A 20260-nucleotide genomic window follows, 5' to 3' on the forward strand; every position below is an offset into this window, starting at 1 on the left:
TATGCTGCATGTATTCTTACAGTTTTGCTTTCCACTCAACATGATATTTGTGTTCAGAAACAAAGGACAAATTATTATAGCAATAGCAATATCCAGAAGATCATCATTTGAACTGCTTCCCCTTGCCCCCAAGTCCCATGGGTGGATCGAGATGGACGCCTGCCTATGGAATGGGTTGCATTAGAGGAGAAGGACCTGAGCTTAGGAAACCTGGAACTGTTAGAGTAGGCAGTAGCAAACCTGTTCTTTGCTTTAAGGGAGGCATTTCCTTTATTATAATAGACGATATGTATTACTTCCCTTTGTTCCAAAGGAAGACACTAGATCTTCTCAGGTTATAAGCTACAGTTGATCAACGTTGCCACTATGGACATTTGGGGTTGGACACTTCTTAGTTGTGGGGACCTGCCCTGTCATTGTAGGGTGTTTAGTAGCATCCCTGGCCTTTGCCCGCTGCGTGCCAGTAGTTCCTCTCCTCTCAGGGCTGACTATTCCTTGGCAGAAGAACGGAAAGATAAGTGTGTTCGGAGCCCCTGGGAATGGATGAACCTTGATCTGGTGTGGAACTCTGTGTTTACCAAGTGTGTTTAGACAAATTACCCGATTGTGTTATCACCATTAACTCGTGAGATATTACTCCTACCTTACAGGTGCAGAAAGGGGTTTGGAGAGATCCATCTTTGTTGGAGGTGATATGCCCAAGGACACACACAGTCCTACTGATTGGTTCAGCGCAGAATGTGAGATCCCGAACTCAGACACTTCCAGTTCAGGGGTCAATGTACATCCTGCTACCTTCCTGCAAGATTAGGGAACGCAACGTCAGCAGAGAAAGGTGCGCCACAAGGAGTACTGAAGCATCGCAGTAGGATGAGTAGGGACAAATGTGGACCAAAATATCCCACAAAATACCTTTTTGTCCAAGGTCCTGAGGTACTTCGTATAAAGCTGGAAATTGGGCGACCTGGAGAGCAACGGAGAGGTGTGGTTAGGTGTCAGGTTTTTGGAGAGGGGCGCGACCCAGCTCGGGCCCCTCTGGGGGCGTGACCGGCGGAGCGGGGCGGGGCCGGCGGGGCGGGGAGGGGCGGGGCCTGGCCTGCGGCGGCCCGGCGCGCTCGGGGCGTGGCTTCCCGGCGGCAGTCCGCGAGCTGGTGGGCTCCCAGCACAGTCGTTCAACGGCGCCGCTGCGGGATCATGGGGAGCGACGGGCCTCCGAGCGACGGCTGCGCGCCCCCGCGGCCGCTGCACTCGGCGCAGGCGGTGGACGTGGCCTCGGCCTCCAATTTCCGGGCTTTCCAGATGCTGCACTTGCACCTGGACCTGCGGGCCGAGTTCGGGCCTCCGGGGCCGGGCCCAGGGAGCCGGGGCTTGAGCGGCACCGCGGTCCTGGAGCTGCGCTGCCTGGTGCCCGAGGGCGCCACCGAGCTGCGGCTCGACTCGCACCCGTGCCTCGAGGTGACGGCGGCGGCGCTGCGGCGACTGCGGCCCGGCTCGAAGGAGCCGCCCGCGGAGCCCGTGCCCTTCCACACGCAGCCCTTCTCGCACTACGGCCAGGCCCTGTGCGTGGCCCTCCCGCAGCCCTGCCTGGCCGGCGAGCGCTTCCAGGTTCTGCTCACCTACCGCGTCGGGGAGGGACCCGGGGTGAGTTCGACCCCGGGTCCCTGCCCCGCCGCGGCCTCACTCGGCCCCTTCCTGCCCGCCCTTCCCCCTCGTTGCTGGTCTCCCGACCCGTACTCATGCCCACCCTCAAAGAGAGAGAAGATTCTTCCACCATTGCCGGGAGGGGTCCCGGAGCTCTCCGGTGCACGCCCTCCCACCCTCCGCGCCCTCTCTTCCTCCCGGGCTGCCCAGATCTCCGTCTTCTGGCTTCGGGCCAGCCTCCGAGCTGTGCACCTCCGTCTTTTCCGCCCTTCCTGCCTTCCCAACGGTTCTGCTTCCTTCTCACAAACCGCGCTGTCTGGCTCCGGTTCTGCCTGCAGAGGAAATCCTATCCTGTGCGGCTTTCTGGATCACCGACTCTTTATAAATCGAATTTGACGTGTCACCGGGCTTTGGGGCCTAGGTCCCTGATAATGAGTTACTTCGTTTTTCCTTTCTAGCAGCCGGGGACAAAGCCGGTTAATTAGCTCTGAGTGCCGACTCAGCCCTTTGTCCGCGTGCTCTTGCGGTGCCACAGGCTGAAGTAACTCTGAACCCCAGAGAGTTATTTTGTTTTCTTACGAGAAGTCCTAGATCGGTGTAATGGAAAAATTTGAGTAAAAATGAGAACTGGAATTAGAGTGTTCTAAGCTTTGTAGTAAGTTGGTCCTGTTCTTATTCTTGGTTGATTCTTAAATATTGATTGACTCTTAAATATTAAATTTTTGGGGTGTGGGACAAATACTGGAACTAAAAGGATGGGTGGTTATGTGGCCTACAGTTGTGAGAGTTTGGAGCTCCTTCATAAAGAGTCCTGAGGCCGTGGTTGCAAGTCATGTCTCAGGCAGAGTGAGTTACAAGTTCCAGGGGTAGACTGCTTGCCTACAATCAAAGTTTACTTATCTAGCTAGCAGTTCCTTTCACTCTTAGAGCTGGCCGAAAGGACGGTTTTGTTTCCGTCTTTATTCAGGGAATAAAGGAACCCATGATAGAACTTGTTTAAAAAATGAAAAGTCCAAAGCAATGTAAATTGACCTCCAAGGCAAAGGAAAAACCCAGTGCCCTCTGGGGATAACATAGCATTGGTAAATGCGTTTGGTTGCTCTGTTATGTGCTAGCTTCTGGTTTGGGGTAGGAACAGGGGAACTGGAAACGTCAAGCCATCTCTGAAATCGCCTACTGAAAATGGCACCTCAAATTGTACTAAATAGCTTTCATTAGAGACGTAAGAGCAGACACCCGCACTTTGCACTGTGAAGATCTACGTTAAAGAAACCCGCATTTATTCCTTCTTCTCATTGCCACCATCCCAAGGGAGGACACTCACCTTAATCACTCACTGTACATTATAGCCCCACCCTAAGTTGAGACTCTTTCTTACATAGTGGAAATACTTGTATTACCAGGCTCCTTCATGTCATTATATGTCCACTATGTCATTATAAACAAAACCCCCCCCAAAACCTCGAAGATGAAAAATAAGGAATTATGGTACGCTAGAGGGAATGACCAGTACTTATGAACTTGACAAAAGTTAAATTAGTTGTCTTTATAGAAGTGCCTAATATAGTGCCTAGTACCTAGTGAATATGTGTGTTAGTCTTACTGTTAACTCGTTAAATTTCTTTCAATAATATGATTAAAGGCAGTTTAGGGGTGCTGAGTGGTTTAGTTGGCTAAGTGGCTGACTCTTGATTTGAGCTTAGGTCATGATCTCAGAGTTGTGAGATTGAGCCCTGTGCCCGCAGTGGGCTCCATGCTGGATGTGGAGCCTGCTTGAGATTCTTTCTCATCCTCCATCTGCCCCTCCCCCTGCAAATTTAATCTAAATTAAAAACAATTTAGATTAACAAGAAAAGTGAGCAGATAGTAATGGAGTTTTCCTATACCCTTCCATACACAGATTGCTCTATTAACATTTTGTAAGTATGATACAATCTGTTAAAATTAATGAACCAGTACTGATACAGTATTATTAACTAAAGTTCATAGTTGGGTTTTTTGTTTGTTTGTTTGTTTTAAGGATTTTTTATATTTGACAGAGACAGAAAGAGAGTAGTTTCAGAGGGAGAAGCAGGCTCTCCACTGAGCAGGAAGCCTGATCTGGGACTTGATCCCAAGACCTCGGGATCATGACCTGAGCCAACTGAGCCACCCAGGCGCCCCTGAAGCTTAGTTTTTTGTTTGTTTGTTTTCAGTTTTTTCCTAGGCTTTACTTAGTATCATTTTCTCTTCCAGGATCCCATCCAGAATACTACAGTGTATTTAGCTTTCATATATCCTAAGGCTCCCCTTGGCTATGACAATTTCTCAGACTTATCTTGTTTTTGATGACCTTGGCAGTTTTGAGGAGTATTGTATAGGACGCCTCTCTATTGGAATTTTTTTCCCCATGATCAGACTAGAGTTGTTAAAAAATTTTAAGAAGTTTATTTTTTTACAGCAGCTTTAGGTTCACTGCAAAATTTAGTGGAATGTCACAAAGGCAAAGTGCTGTCTTCACATCGCATTCCGCGTACCTGGTACCACCATGATTTCTGACTGTTTCTTCATGACCTCACTCATCTGGCGGAAGTAGTGCTGTTTTTTCCACTGTGGTATTCCGTTCTCCTCCTTTCCATCTGTACTATACCCTTTGGAAGGAGGCTCATTAAATTTTCACACACACACACAAGAAACTCAAGCAAAGAAAAACCCAACATCTCCACGTGGTGTCCTTATGCCTCTTTAAAGTAGGTCTCCAATACCCATGTTCAAAGCCTTCCAGTCCACCTGCCAAGGCATGCCTCCCACCTCTGTATCTGAAATACCTCCAGTTCCCAAGGATGTCCCATCCATTCCCTTCTTCATGTTGCTGTCTACCTCCTTGAGAATGTCTTCTCCTTTCCTTTTTGACCATCTCGATCCTACTCACCTTTAGACCAGAAAGTTTTGCTTCCCCTTTAAAACCTTGCCAGAATTATTGAATCCTTTTCTAAATTCTAAGTGGCATTTGGTGCTGACATAGACTCTGCTCCCTCAAGTTAGAGCGATGTAGGAAGTATGTATAGTTTGGGGGGCCTGGCTGGCGCAGTCGGTAGAGCATGCAACTCTTGATCTTGGAGTTGTAAGTTTGAGCCCCATGTTGGGAGTAGAGATTGCTGAAGAATAAAATCTTTAAAAGAAATTTAAATAACATAGCCAATGCCTATGATAGAAAAATACATTTATTCTGAAAGGGTAAGTTTCAGGAATGGAGAATGTTGTTCAGAATGGAGACTCCTCCGACTTTCCTTCTGCTTTTCTGTGGCTCTTATCTCAAGTTGAAATACAACTGCTGCTCAATTGGTTTTTGTTTGATTTTTAATGAGAAACTACTATACCGTGAAGGACTCAGGGGAGGAAGACAGGATGCCAGGGTCAGAGGCCGTGTCTGGAATTCTTAAGATACCCAGTGGGATACAGTGAGAAATAAAGCCTTTGTGGTGTTTCTATTATGGGAGGTGGATGTCAATACCTTGGCGTGGGTTCCAGGGTGGATTAAATACACAGTAGGAGAGAACTTCCCAGTCAGGACCAAACTGCTGGCAGGATCGTAAAGATTACCTAACATTCTCCCCTGCTAGCCAGCTCCTTTTCTCTGGCTGGACTGAGCTCACATAGAGGGTGTCAATTTTGAAATGTTCTGTTCTCTTAGGTTTGCTGGTTGTCTCCCGAGCAGACCGCAGGAAAGAAGAAGCCTTTTGTCTACACCCAGGGTCAGGCTGTGCTGAACAGGGCCTTCTTCCCTTGCTTCGACACTCCTGCAGTGAAATGCACATATTCAGCTCATGTTGAGGTAAGAGGATTAAAGTTAAGCAAACCTGCCCTTGGGATTGAAAATTTTAGATCTATCTCGTCACATTTCAACTGCTCAGTTGTTAACATCCATCCAGTGGTACGTCTGCAAAATTCCATCATCTACAAATATTTTATCTTTGCCAAATCCCATCAGCCTAGCACAAGTTCAGTCTCTGGAAACCTTTGTGTTCTCCAAGACAGGCTCCTGGTGGTGGCTGGCACCATGCAGGTTGCCAGCCATGCTGTTCTTCCAGCGAATCAAAAGGACACTCTCTCCGATAAAAATCTCCTAAGCTTCCTCTGTTGTCAGGTTCCAGATGGCTTCACAGCTGTGATGAGTGCTAACACTTGGGAGAAGAAAGGCCCAAATAAGTTCTTCTTTGAGATGTGTCATCCCATTCCCTCCTATCTGATAGCTTTGGCCATCGGAGATCTGGTGTCGGCGGAAGTTGGACCCAGGTAGGAGACAAAGACCCCCACAGACAATGTCAGACAGACTGACCACTGGCCCAGCTGGGATGGTTCTTGGGACACTCTCGCAACTGCTCTGAATAGACAGCCTGTTCGCAGCCCAGTAGCGTGTGGCATGAGTGCAGAGGAAGGATGGGCTGTCCCCGCCTCTGCCCCGCTCCTCTTCTTGTCCTGCTGTCTGGAATGAGGTTGTCAGTCCTACTAGTGGCAGGAGCTCCTGTCCTGGGCCACCTCGTAGCCTGTGGTTGGCACCGAGGCAGCAGTTCTAGAAGACTCATCTTTGTTAGGATCTTTTAGTTCTGAATTCCCCTCTAGCAATTATATTTGCTTTTTAATCTTTCTACCAAATATCCCCATTTTCTCTAGCACGTAGTTCCCAGAAATGTACACTCTGATCTCGTTGTTGGCCTCTGGAGAGGAAAGTGGGAGTTCCTTCTCCTCCGCAGATACATACACCTGAACCCATGGTGGCAGAGATACCTCCGCGAAGTTAGATGAGTTTAATGGAGATGAATAAGGATTTTGTAAGGTTTCCTGCAAACAGAAACTTGACCGGGAGTATCAGTTTCTCCGGCTCTCTTATCATCTGCCCGTACGGTGTAATCCTGTGGTAAAATGCCCAAAGGCTGGGCAGTAAAGCTGTGGCACTTTTCCCGGCTCTGTTGCTGCCACCCTGCTCTCCAGTCCTGGAGGCGGAGCTGACCTTGACCGCATTGGTTACGGGTATCAGACCTCATAGCTGGGCTCAGTAGCCCTGCTCAGATCATGAATCTTCATTCCTGGACTTCATCGAGAATGAGAGGTGGGATGCCACTGGCATCTGCCTCCAGCACACACACTCAGAATGGTACCTGTCCTGAAAGACCTCTCCGTCATGAAGGTCAGTCTTTCTGATAGAGAGGGGAGTAGGGAAGCAGAGGAGTGTCATTGTTGCGGTTAACCAGAAAGTAAAGGAAGGTGATTTTAGAGTATTTACTCTTGCTAAGGTTCTGTTAGTAAGAGAATGAACTATTTTATTTATTTGAGAGAGAGAGAGATCAGGAGCAGGATGAGGGGCAGGGGGAGAAGCAGGGAGTCTGATGTGGGACTCAATCCCAGGACCCCAGGATCATGATCTGAGCTGAAGGCAGATGCTCAACCAATTGAGCCACCCAGACGCCCAAGAGTGTGACCTATTAATGAGAAATGAAAGAAAAAAATATTCTAAATGCACCAAAAAATACTGATTTTTTTCTGAGCCTTCTGTAATAAAAAGACAATATGATATACTAGTCCATGCGATAGAATCCATTTAACTGGTGATGATGTCTTCTTCCCCCTCCCAGGTAGACAGTCCTCACCTCACAGGGAACATCTTAGGGTCTTGTGAAGCTGTGTTAGATGAGAGGCTCTTCTGACAAACTTGGCCACCAATCCCAGTCCCTGTTAACACAGGAGGAAAATCCCGGGCACAAGAGCTAGTGGGCATGTTCTAGTCCTGATTTATGTATAATCTCTTCTAACCCTCACATAACCTCACTGAGGGGGTTACTGTTGTCTCCGTGTCGCAGATAAGCAAACTGAGGCTTTTGGTCGCATTGCCTGTACAAAGTCACGTCGCTGGCAGAACTGGAACGCCAACCCAGGCTTTTCCATTGCATATCCAGTCCTTACTGTGCTAGTCTGCTGGTGATAAAATACCAGCTTTCCTGAGAATATCCCAGTTTCTTTTGAGAGAAATCTCTGTGCTAGAGGAAGTATCTTGGATGCCATCCATCTAGCCTAGGCTTTGCCTTCTAGTTGTAGCAAGCTAAAGTAGCTTGGGGCGCCTGGGTGGCTCAGTGGGTTAAGCCTCTGCCTTCGGCTCAGGTCATGATCCCAGGGTCCTGGGATAGAGCCCTGCTTTGGGCTCCCTGCTTATCGGCGAGCCTGCTTCTTCCTCTGCCCTTCACCCCTCTCATGCTCTCTCTCTCAAATAAATAAAATCTTAAAAAAAAAAAGTTGAAATAGACATTCATGTGGTTTTCAAGAAAAATAGAACAAATGCTGTCTTCAACTACAGATACGCCTTCAGTATTGGTCGCCTGCAGTATTGGTCACTGGTCGTTTCATTGATCTTCCTGGCTCCCTCTCCTTAAAGGAAGACTTTTGCCTTCAAATTTCCTATTCAGACACCAGACCCTCCCTCCAAGCAGATGATCTTGTCTCCTACTTTATTGAGAATATTTAATTCATCAGATACACTTATGTCAGCTTCCTGTTTTCTATGTAGAAAGTCATCTTCATCGGCTGTCGTCCTTCCCTTTCTCCCTCTGAACTCCAGAGAGGGATGTCCGTGCTTCTGTTGGAACCACATCTCTGCCTTTGAGCCATCATTGGTTCGGTCCCTCCCCAAATCTGGTGGGGCTTTGTCTCGTTGTTTACCCCTCTTTCTTCAGATGTGCAGCTTTCTCCCCCATTGGCTCTTTCCTTCCAACCCTAACCATGTTCCTGTCTCTCGTAGTTCAAAACCAAAGCAGAAAACATGCTCATTGACTCCACGCTCCCTCCTAGCACAGGACCTTCTGCTTCCCCACTTAGCCGAGTTTCTTACAAGACTAGCATTTCTCCTGCGCACCCTCCATGTACTGCTTGGACCTGTGGGAATCCAGCACCTGCCCCGTTGTGCCACAGAAACTCCTGCAGTGAGAGAGGCCACTGGCCTCAACATGTGTAGCATGTTGCCCTCTCCTCCATCCTTGTCTTGGTGTTCTGCACTTTCCTTCTGCCTCTCGACCCTCCTCTGGCTTCCATGACACAATTCTGTCCTGGTTCTAGGACCTCGGCTCGTCCTCTCTGGTCTCCTTTGTGGGCTTTGCTCTGCCCAGCAGCCCTCGTGTGCTGGTGCTGTCCAGGACTCTGTTTTGGGCCCATTCTCTTCTCCTCCGTACTCTTCTTGGGGATATGCTCTCGCTTTTGTAATTTAATCTCTCAGGACTCACTCTGATAATACCACTTAGTGGTTTACTTATTTATTTGAGAGAGAGAGAGCACAAGCAGGGGGGAGGGGTAGAGGGAGAAGCAGACTCCCTGCTGAGCAAGGAGCCCAATGTGAGACTCAATCCCAGGACACTGGAATCATGACCTGAGCTGAAGGCAGATGCTTAACCCACTGAGCCACCCAGGCTCCCACCACTTATTGGTTTAAAATGCTGACATGGGGGGCCTGGGTGGCTCAGTCATTAGGCGTCTGCCTTCGACTCGGGTTGTGGTCCCAGGGTCCTGGGATCGAGCCCCGCATCAAGGCTCCCTGTGGGCAGGAAGCCTGCTTCTCCCTCTCCCACGCCCCTCTGCTTGTGTTCCCTCTTTTGCTGTGTCTCTCTCTGTCAAATAAATAAATAAAAATCTTAAATAAAATACTGTCATGGCTCTGAAGGGCCAGCTGTGTCCCATGGCGTATCGGGCCCTTTGTGACTGGAGTGTCGAGGGCTCTGTACCCGCCCTTGCCTCCCTGCCCCAGCCCCGATCTGACGGTGAGCGTGCCAGTAGTCCAGACTCTTGGTGGTTCCTCCCCTGCGTGTACAGTTTCCACTCCGAGGCCCCTGCTTCTGCTCCTTCTCCTGCTAGAACAGTTCCTGAGCTTCCACAGGGGCAGAGAGGAAGCCTTCCCTCCTCCTCACCTGGACCCCATCCCCTTTGCTATCTTACGTGCTGTCTTCTTTCATCTTCCCCACCCGCTTTACAGATGGGCACACTGAGGCCCAGGTCAGTGACTTTTGCAAGGTCACATTCATTGCTGGAGACAGAATAGGACAGTGCTGTGAGTTAGAGCCTGCTGTGCACGGGAGCCAGCTCCGCCACGACACGGCGCTGGGATCTCATTCATCAGGTGTGGCGAGCAGCCTCGGACCCGCGACCTGACCTTGCACCTGACCTTGCACCTCCTGTCTCTGTGGCTGGCCACGCTGTCACATTCATGTGGCTCAAATATGAGACCGCCACATTTCTCCAGGTGCTTTTGGGCTCGAGTCTCCATGATAGGTCTCCAAACACCAGCCTGCTTTTTCTGTGCTCTTGCCTTTAGGAGCCGCGTGTGGGCCGAGCCCTGCCTGATCGACGCTGCCAAGGAGGAGTACAACGGGGTGATAGAAGAATTTCTGGCCACAGGAGAGAAACTTTTCGGACCCTACGTTTGGGGAAGGTGTGGTATCACATTGACTCCAATGTCTTTGGCTAAACTGAGTCCCTGGTTTCCTCCTCTTCTTCCTTCTGGTGTTGCTTCTCCTCCTCTGTCTCCTAGAGCCAAGTTCCCCAATCCCAGAAGTAGAGGAGAGGAGGAAGGGCGAAGCCAGGCCTCCTTCATTGTTGCTGAGGAGGGGACCCTGAGAGAAGGTTCTTGAAGTGTTAAAAATGGGCCTTCTAGCTGCTGAGTGTGGAGATGGGGAAACGCTGTCAGGGGACCTTTGTGACTTACCTTTCCTGATCGCTGGAGGCAGCCACACACTCCCATGTTAGCCTCCCCAGATCAAAGGCTCTGTTAGATCTTGGCGACCCCAAGCGAGCCGTCAGTGAGCTAACCGTGACAGAACTGATGATACGGCCATACCCTGCTTGGAAGGAGAACAGGTAGCAGCTTTCCGAGAGCCACCTCCGAGAGAGCAAAACCTGGCGAAAAGGAGGTCCCAGCGACCTGGCTGGAGGATAGAGAAGGCTGAGTGTCATTTCAGCGCTGGGCCCAGGGTTGGGTGCCACCTCTTCAGTGGCTGTGTCTCTCAGGGCTGAGGGCCCTGCCTAAGGAAGTGAGGCAGGGTCTCTGCCCTGGGGAGCCGAGACTTGTCTGTGACCTCCTGCTCTCTTGGCAGGTATGATCTGCTCTTCATGCCACCATCCTTTCCATTTGGAGGAATGGAGAACCCTTGTCTGACCTTTGTCACCCCCTGCCTGCTGGCAGGGGACCGCTCCTTAGCCGACGTCATCATCCACGAGATCTCCCACAGTTGGTTCGGGAACCTGGTCACTAATGCCAACTGGGGTGAATTCTGGCTCAATGAAGGTTTCACCATGTATGCCCAGAGGAGGATCTCCACTGTCCTCTTTGGTAAGCCAGCTCTCCGGTGCCGGCCTTCTCCTAGGGACCCCGTGCCCCATTCTTTCATCTGTGAGGCTGTGTGGGACACAGGTGGGCATGAAGGATGGGGCAGTGGTGCAGAAAGCTCTGGTGAGAGGCCAGCAAGGACCGACTCTAGACAAGAGTCCCTTCTGAATGGATGAGCCCCATGGAGTGACATGGCACCGAGTCGTTGGTGGTGAGTGGTGGGGGGGAGGGTCCCAGAAACTGCGTATTGGTGGCATGAATCAATAGGGGGCCCGACAGTAATAGGACCCCTCAGCTAAGCTGAAACCTCACTCGATGCTCAGCCAGGCAGCCCCTCGGGGAGAGCTGCCCAGGGTCATTCACCCACACAGCTAGTTAATTTTACAAATGAATCATAAGATCATTATAATCATTACCTTCTCTTGAACACCTACCTACCAGCTTTGTACAGGCACCTTATTAAAAATACCTCATTTAACAATTTCTCAGTAGCCCTATGAAACAGATAGGATTTCCATTTTATGTATGAGTTCACCGTGACTCAAAAAGCACAAGAAATTTGCCCAAGCCACTTAGCAGGTGGGGACAGAACCCCACATGGAGCCCAGGTGTGCTTTTAAAATATTTTCTCAACATTGTGTCATTGGAAACCTGCTATATATCAAGTCTTTAAAAATATAACATATATTATTTTTATTATTTCTCACATGAAAATCTATTTTGATCTCTCTGAGAAAGAACACACAGTAGGTTTATCCACAATCTCACTGTTCAGAGATCATCGATGTCTGTCTTTTCCGACATTTTCCTATGTGTGTGTGAATCCTCAAACCTTCCAGCTGCATTTTTTTAAAAAAACTTAATGAAGTTAATGAACATTTTCCCAAGTCATTAGATTTTCTTCTATAGCTGCATAGTATGGATGTTTCTTAACGTATTCAGTTTCTAGTTGTTAGGTTATCTTTAGTTTTTCTTTACTTTTTTTTTTAGAGAGAGAATGTGTGAGCAGGGGAAGGGGCTAAGGGAGAGGGAGAGAGAATCTCAAGCGGACTCCCTGCTCGATGCTCAGCGTGGAGCCCAACAGGGGGCTCCATCTCATGACCCTGAGATCATGACCTGATCCGGAATCAGGAGTTGGATGCTTAACCCACTGAGCCACTCAGGCGCCCCCATTAGTTTCAGTTTTCTAATCAGAGAATGTTTTGACAAATATTTTTACATATAAATGTTCATGCATATCTAAGACAATGTTAGGGAAGATGAATTCCTAGAAATGTAATTTCTGGATCTGAACATTTTAAAGGCTTTTTAGCACACATTGTCCATTGCCTCCCAGAAAGTTGGTACAAATGGACGCTTTCATCCAGAGTATATGGAACAAGAGACCGTTTGTGAATATCTTACCCAGGCACTAAGAATCCTCGAAGCAGATGTTGTCAGCCCACTGTGCAGATGAAGAAGTTGAGGCTGAGAGAGATTGAGTACCTCACCCAGAGGCAGAACTCCCTATGAGCGGCAGAGGTGGCTGGTTCAAAACCTGGTCTCCTTCCCTCCACCATGCCCTCTGTCATTTTTAGAGCCAGAATGAGATGTAGAGACCACTAGAAAAATTTGGGGTGACAGTTTCTCTTGTCTGACTGGAACGATCAAATGAAAAATAGTTTGCTTTTATAGATCAAATTACTATCTCTAAAAATAAAAATATACAGATAGGGAAAGATAACAGTCATGGGAAAAGGTGAGATTCCTTCATCATGTCTGGGCGAGACCGACAGCCAGAGCAAAGTGAGTCATTTGTAGTCCAGAGCAACCAGAAGCTAGGGGCTGACTCAGGTTCTCTGTGGCCAGGTTGCCCTGGCGTCCCCAGGGGGGTGAGGATATGAATCTTCAGTTATCTGTCATGGTTCTTGTGGCCACAAGGGGGCAGCACACCCTCTTTTGTCTGGAAATTATTCTTGGGGGTGGTGTTCTTGAGTTGAGGCCTAAGGATTCTTTTTGCCCCAGGCTCTGCTTATACCTGCTTGGAAGCTGCAACTGGGCGGGCTCTGCTTCGGCAGCACATGGACATCACTGGCGAGGAGAACCCACTCAACAAGCTCCGCGTGAAGATCGAACCAGGTCCGGGAAACTCCTCTCTCTTAATACCCACTTCCCAGCACTGAGCTTGGAGCCCCAAGTTATTTGAGCTTCAAGTTAATCAGTGTACTCCCTGAGTACTCTCCTTGGGAAGGAGGAGACCTCCAGAGCCCTTTTAGCCATTCCCTGACCTCTAGGCAGACTCAACCGAAGCCATTCCAGTCTGATAGGAGTTCCTTCCAGTTTCATGTACGGGCCCCTGTCGTTTTCCAGGACTCTTTGCCGTGATTTTTCTATCAAGTGAGAACTGTAGTCGTGTAGCTCGAGCATTAGCCTTATTTTACAGAAGACGTGAGTGAGCGCCCAATAAGTCAAATGACTTGTCCAAGGTCATGTGTTTTTATTTTCTGACATTTGTCTTTAGTTCCACGTATGACTAATCTAAAACCTGTCTGTGTGATTTAAACTTACGTTCCTTGATGCCAATGACCATGAAAATGAACTTCTTGTAGCCTGGTCATTAGTTTATTTTGGTCTAGAACATTCGTAGAAACAACCAGTTGTTCTGGGAGGGGCACTTGAGTGTAGGTGGTGACCGACTGGCCTGGAAGAGGCAGCAAGCCCTGTGCTCAGTCCTAAGAGTCCATGGAACCCACTGGAGCAAAGCAACCCCAGGAATAAGGAAACTTTCCAGTTCCCCTGGAAGGCTGGTTCTTTGTCCTCTTATTAGGTCCATAGTTAATGACCCTTTAAGATCAACTTTGAAGTCGCTTGAGAGAGGCCATGGTCGATCTGGAGACTTTCCTGGCCTTTGCCAAACCCAAGGAAGCTGAAGTCTGATCTCTTCCATAATTACTTGTAGAATCTGGAGCTGGAGAGGAACAATGACGGTGACAAGTTACAAGTGTCTGCTTTCTCTGTAGGTGTCGACCCGGATGATACCTATAACGAGACTCCCTACGAGAAAGGCTTCTGCTTTGTCTCATACCTGGCCCACTTGGTGGGTGATCAGGATCAGTTTGACAGTTTTCTCAAGGTATAGTCAACTCAGAGATGAGGGGGGAAGGAGGCGGCGCAGAGAAGCCAGCCGGGCCAGAGTACAGGGATAGAGGCAGGGGGTTGGAGGAGAACCCGAGGCACAGAGGGACTGTTCTCCCCATAGGATCCAGAATGACTGAAAAGTACCTCCCTCCCTGCAGGCCTATGTTAATGAGTTCAAATTCCAAAGTATCGTAGCTGAGGACTTTCTAGAATTCTACTTGGAATACTTCCCTGAGCTGAAGAAAAAGAGAGTGGAGTCCATTCCAGGTGAGCAGAGGAGCTGGCCTACAGGGTACTAGGAGATAGTAGAGAATTCTGTCTAATTTCCATCCAGGAAGACGAAGATCGGGGCCGGAAACCTGAAATCTGAGTCCTCCATTAAGTGGCAGCTAGGGGCCCAGACCCGCTCAGGGTCCCAGGCCTTGTTCCACAAGAATGATTTCTCTCCGCTCCTCCCAGCCTCCTTTTCTCCACTGTTCTCCCCTCGGTGTCTCCCCTCTGTCCCCATTTTTCTCAAACCTACACACACACGACCAAACCCCCACCTCTGCCCCGGGAGCTGCAGCCGCCCTAGCTATGACCCAGGGCCGCAGGACCAGCAGCCGCCCCAGCTTGCAAGCGTGGAGTTGCCTCTGTGGCCTTCAGAGTGCCCGAGAAGCCCCGTGGCTGCCCTGATTTCAGCTTGGGAGGCCCTGCTCCCTAAGAGTAGACAGTGGCCTGTCGTGGACGAGGCTGCCTGCTGGAGGCACCCGATCCGTGCTGGGCACTCTGAGTCAGGCCACGGTTGGTCTGGTAAAGTCACTTCCCCTGACAGCCGGGGCTGGTCAGGCCTAGAGCACCTACTCTCTGCTTGGAGGCTCCCACTTCAAGGTCATGAGACTCCCTGGCTGATGAAAGTTAATAATTACTGAGTGCTCCCTTCGCACCAGGCAGCCTGCTAAACTCACCCTGTGTATTTGCTTATTTAATCCTCACCACTGCCAACAAATGCAGGGCCTCTCACCCTGCCTTTTATCATTTTACAGATAAAAGGGAGGCGCAGAGAGGTGAAGTAATGTGCCAGTGGCCTCCTAGCTAGTTAATGGCAGGGCTGGGATAGGAGCCTAGGTAGCCCAGTCCCAGGGCCCAGGAGCCTCGGCACCACGCTGTTCTGCTCATCTGAAGGAGAACGTGAACTTGACTGAAGCTAGGAAAGCCTTTATCCACTTGGTTCTGGCAGCACAGTGTTAATTTGGACTGCGAACAACTGTCACAGTAGGAAAAGGGGCCGGGCTGTCCACTCTGACTGTTAACAGTCTGTGGGCCTCTGTGGAAGTGGGACCTGCCTGGAGCAGGTCGTCGTGTGGGAAAGGGATGTTAAAATCAGAGAAGCAGTTTGGGATCAAGAGAGGCAGACAGGAGCTTGAGGTATGGGTGTTGCTGGAGCCAAGTTGACCTTGACGCTGCCGGAGAATTCCGATGGCCCCCTCTCTCCTTCCACCAAACAGGTTTTGAGTTTGATCGGTGGTTGAATGTCCCGGGCTGGCCCCCCTACCTCCCTGACCTTTCCCCTGGCGACTCACTTATGAAGCCCGCTGAAGAGCTGGCCCAGCTGTGGGAGACCGAGGAGCTGGACATGAAGGCCATTGAAGCTGTGGCCATTTCTACCTGGAAGACATACCAGCTGGTCTATTTCCTCGATAAGATCCTCCAGAAATCCCCTCTCCCCCCTGGTAAGAAAAAGTGGGGCAAATGAACGCAGCAGATCAAGGTTCCGTGTGTACAGAGCTTGATATCAGGGGCGAGAGGGAGACCCAGAGGAAGCCATTGCAATGCTCACTCCCAGGCGACTGCCGGGTGTTGGCAGGTGGTCACAAGCACGTCATGGGGAGCACCTCGACGGCTGCTGGGAGTCCCACACACGGGTGGGGGGAAGGGAATCCCGCAGCCCAGTGCTCACTGCGCCCTCCGGCTCTGCACGTGATTCTGAAGTCTTGAGTCCTCCTAACCGCTCATGCCTGGGGGCTGTGACGGTGACCCTGCAGGTAACAGGAGATGAAATAGGTCCCAGAGCCAGTGGATGGCGGGCTTGGGATCTGGACGGTCTCAACCACTACTGCTGTGTGGCCGCTCAGCCAGAAATAACCTTCCTCCAGGGGTGCTGGAAAGAGAAAAAGTGAGAGTCCAGATAGTTCTCAGCAGCTGGGCGGTGATGGGAGAAAAAGGGGTCACAGCGTGTTTTAGGGAGAGAACCTGGAAGGTAAGTGGGATGACGACAGAAGGTCTGTCATCACATTCAGGCAAGTTGTGTGGAAGAGCCTTAGACATGAAGGTGAACTTGCGGGTCAGGCAGTGGTTCCCTTCCCGAGCATAAGGTGAGCAGGAAGAGTGTCAAGTGGGGTGTCGGGAACCTCCCTGATGTCATCACAGGGGCTTTCGGGAGGGCCTGGAGGCCTGTAGCCACGCGCTTGGGGCTCTGATGACACAGCCTTTAAAAACCCATTTTCTTTTTTCAGGGAATGTGAAAAAACTTGGAGAGACATACCCAAAGATCTCAAACTCCCAGAATGCAGAGCTCCGGCTACGCTGGGGCCACATCGTCCTTAAGAATGACTACCAGGAAGATTTCTGGAAGGTGAAGGAATTCCTGCAGAGCCAGGTAGGGAACCCTGAGCTCCTCGACCCCTTCAGGCTCACACAGTGGGCCGCCCCGCCTGTAAGGCATAGTCCTGTGGGCGGAGGGGAAGGGAGAGGACCCCACTCAGCAGTCGTATTCCTGAGTGTGGCCAGGGAAGGCATTGCCATGGCAGGGAGAAGCCTCCAGGGTTGGAAGCATTTTGCGGATGACCTGGTGAGGCCGGAAGGCCCCAGGCTGGTCAGAGCTAACCCCACACTGGGAAGAAGGGTAAAGCAGGCCTTGAGGGCTGGTCTTGGGGAGAGGGGCCCAAGGACAAGAGAGGTGAGTGGAGGGTAAGAGCATAGATGCCTGCTTCCTGGGGAAGCCCACCACCCGGGAGGGCTCCGAGGCCAGCAGTGGTCCTGCTGGGGAAGGGCCGGAGCGCCTCCGAGCCTGGGGCAGGACAGGGCTGCTCCTAAAGCAGCACTCAGATGCCCCCCTCTATTGGCGCTGGGAGCTGTGTTCCCGTCTGGAGGAGTTCCGAGCCCTCCTCAGTCTTCTCCAAGTCTCTGGACTTGAGGAGCTTTGCGACATGGCATTCTCACACTGGTGCAAATTTGACTTGTGGGTTTTCCGGTGCTTGCCTGCGGTTGGGCCTTACGCGGCCCTCTGTTTTAATGTGCTGTCAGCTCAGGCCTTGATCTCGGTCGTGAGTTTAGGCCCTGTGCTGGGCTCCACGCTAAGAAGCCTACTTTAAAAAAAAAAAAAAAGTGTAGACACCCCTGTCCTGTGCTAGCATGGATTGGAGTGGATACCAAGATCTACCTGCAGGGATCTTTGGCCCCCAAGAAGGTACCAGAGCAAGAGCTCGCCTGTCTGGGGCCCTCCTCGTTCCAGCCCTGATAACTGGCTCCTGAGCAGGCCGGCTGTTAGGGCGACCCTGGGTTTGGGGCTGTGCCGACTCACTGAGCAGGCCACTCAGGCCGCGGGTATGTGTGTCTCTTGTAGGGGAAGCAGAAGTACACTCTTCCGCTGTACCACGCGATGATGGCTGGCAGCAAGGTAGCCCAGACCCTTGCCAAGGAGACCTTCGCGGCCACTGCCCCCCAGCTCCACAGCAATGTTGTCAACTACGTCCAGCAGATCGTGGCGCCCAAGGGCAGTTAGAGGCTCCTGGGCATGGCTTCTGCCTCTTCTGACTTTTCAGGCTTTCAGAATACTGTTCCCAAATTCCAGTTCTCCAATCAAATTCCTGAAGTTTACACACCCTTCGGAAAATCTGTTCTCAGGGCATGGTGTCTGTGACTCTTGGGCCTCTGCTCTGGTGGAAACTTCTCTGGATCAGTAAGTCCTGAGACCAGAGAACCTTCCACAGCTCTCTCAGTATAGGCTGCCGGCTTTGGTGGAGGCGAACAGTCTTCTCCCTCCTCCCAGTTGTCTGGGAAGAGCAGAGAGGATTTTCTTATCTCTTCCCTCCCCTTCCCTCCCCTACTCTCTCCTACTCTTCCTTCCCCTCCCCTCCGGTCTCATCCCCATCTCTGATTCTTGAAGTACTATGCAAAGGGCTGTATTCTGGTAACTCATGTTTTTCAGGTTTAATCTTTATTTTAATAAATATTTTTAAGTGAAAAGTATTTAAGTTGGAGTTATGACCTGAGTGGCCATGAAATTTCCACTTCCACAAGTGTCCTCTGTGCGGACAGATGTTCTAAGAAGGTTACAAGGGGGCGGGGGGCTGGGGGGGAGATGCCCCGGAGGCTGACAGTGCTTCTCTGTCTGCAGGGAACTCCCAGACATAGGAGATGGGGGTCCCACACCTGCAGATGGGAAAATACAGGGCAGCATTGTCGAAGCCCACTTATAGCAAATGAACCTCATTCCAGTGTTCTGTGAAGGCAGCTACGTTCCCTGCCTGTAGTGCCATTCCTCTTCATGTGTTCCATTGCTTTAAAAATGTGTACTTTAATGTTTTTTTCTCTGCCCTTCTCACCATCCTCCACTGGGCCCCACCTACTTTTGATCCTGGATAAGGAATAGAGTGGGTTTAGAACTTGGCACTGCGTTCTGATTTCCTGGTTTCAGCATGGGAATCTCAGCAGTTAGCAGCTTGGATTTGAGGGAAGGGTCACCAAAAGATATTTCAATATATTTAAGTTGCCTTTCTTCAGTACAAGGCACTCCTGACTAAGTCTCCATGTGTGGCCATGTCCTTAGCTTTGAGGTTATGCATTCAGGCCTCCTGCCTTCCCCGCACCGGGGCTTCGATAGATCTGTTCTCGCTCTTACTCAGCAAGAGTTAGGGAACGGCCGTGAGCGGGTGGCAGGCTGGTGAGGGTCTCCATCCCCTGCCACGCCAGGAGCTTCACTAGCAGCGAGGGAACTTGGGGTCTGAGGAGAGGGATTCGGAGGCCCAGGGTTGTAGGATCTCATCTTGCAATTTGATGGCAGACTGTCTCCATAGATCTTTCAGGGATGTTTTTGTCAATATGCTATATGCAAGGCTGATTTTAGGGCTCCCCAGATGCCTCACCGACTCCCCAACTCGGTGTCTGGCTTATCAGCTCTGACACCAGGGGCTGTCTTGCCTTGTTTGCACGAAAACCTGTGGCATAATAGTCATGGTGATGGCGCAGGGTCACCATGGAAGCTCTTCCTCTGGCCGCTGCTCTCGGAGCCCACTAACTTCGGGACCTCTCACCGTGCACAGCCTGGGTATCTGCAGTTGTGGTGCCTGGCCTGCTCACCACCTTTGCCACCCAACAGTCCTGCTGGGTGTGCCTGTCCCTGTATAGGGTTGGGAGACCGTGCTCTTGCCATCCCATATCCCAGGGATGAGGCTGCGCCATTGTCTGGGCAAGCTTCATGGGGAGGGCCAACGGGCTCTTCCTGCCATTGGCAGGGTATTGGGAACACTTACTCCACAGCTCCTCTACCACTGTCCTAGAACTCCCCACTCCACCTCCAAGGCACTGACCTCAGACTGACATCTTTCCCACTTACCCTCCATAAAATCGCCCATTATTGGGCTATTGAAGACCTTAATATTTAGAGATAAGGTGCTAGCATATAGGGATTCCTTATCTCAGCCCCATTTCTTTGGTGAAGCCCCGTGAAGGCAAACATCCTCATCCCACCCTCTGGAGCCTGAGCCAGGTGTCCCCCAGGGCAGGGGAGCATGTGAGCCGTCCTGGGGCTAGAAGCCGGTTCTCCCACATTCCAGGGTGAGTGACTGGGTGGAGGGTGTGCCCGCCTCAGGCTCCTTGGGGGAGGCCCCCTGAAGGGCTGGGGAAAATCCTACCGCCAGAGCCCCAGGCTCTTCGGCCACCCCTGGCCCAGTGGAGGGGGCCCTGACCCTGAGTCCCTCTCTTAGGTGCCCAGCACTTTCAGGGACAAAGAGAAGGTTCTGGGAGATGGTCGTCTTGGTCATCTGGCTCTAGAGGATAAAGAAGGGGCAGCTCTGGAGGGGGAGTCATTTTGTTTTGTTTGGTTTGGAGCCATTTCACCCACCAAGGCTAAGCCTGGCCACAAACCACCCAGGGTTGTGGCATTAACAAAGGAGATGTGGA

The 20260-nt window shown here is 50.8% G+C and overlaps 1 protein-coding gene across 1 annotated transcript; it reads left to right on the forward strand.

Moving 5' to 3' along the window:
* The first annotated feature begins 1118 nt into the window (after positions 1 to 1118).
* On the forward strand, positions 1119 to 18328 carry LOC101671932 (arginyl aminopeptidase). Its single transcript, XM_004756291.3, has 11 exons — positions 1119 to 1641; positions 5315 to 5455; positions 5768 to 5916; positions 9971 to 10087; positions 10749 to 10984; positions 12986 to 13099; positions 13981 to 14093; positions 14257 to 14365; positions 15586 to 15810; positions 16594 to 16736; positions 17703 to 18328. Exons 1-11 carry the CDS (start codon positions 1195 to 1197, stop codon positions 17859 to 17861), a joined length of 1953 nt encoding a protein of 650 aa, XP_004756348.1. The 5' UTR covers positions 1119 to 1194; the 3' UTR covers positions 17862 to 18328.
* Positions 18329 to 20260: the final 1932 nt, after the last annotated feature.

The sequence above is a fragment of the Mustela putorius genome, unplaced genomic scaffold, assembly GCF_011764305.1.
Source record: "Mustela putorius furo isolate JIRA1106 unplaced genomic scaffold, ASM1176430v1.1 tig00000508_pilon_pilon_pilon, whole genome shotgun sequence".
NCBI classification, from domain to species: Eukaryota; Metazoa; Chordata; class Mammalia; order Carnivora; family Mustelidae; genus Mustela; species Mustela putorius.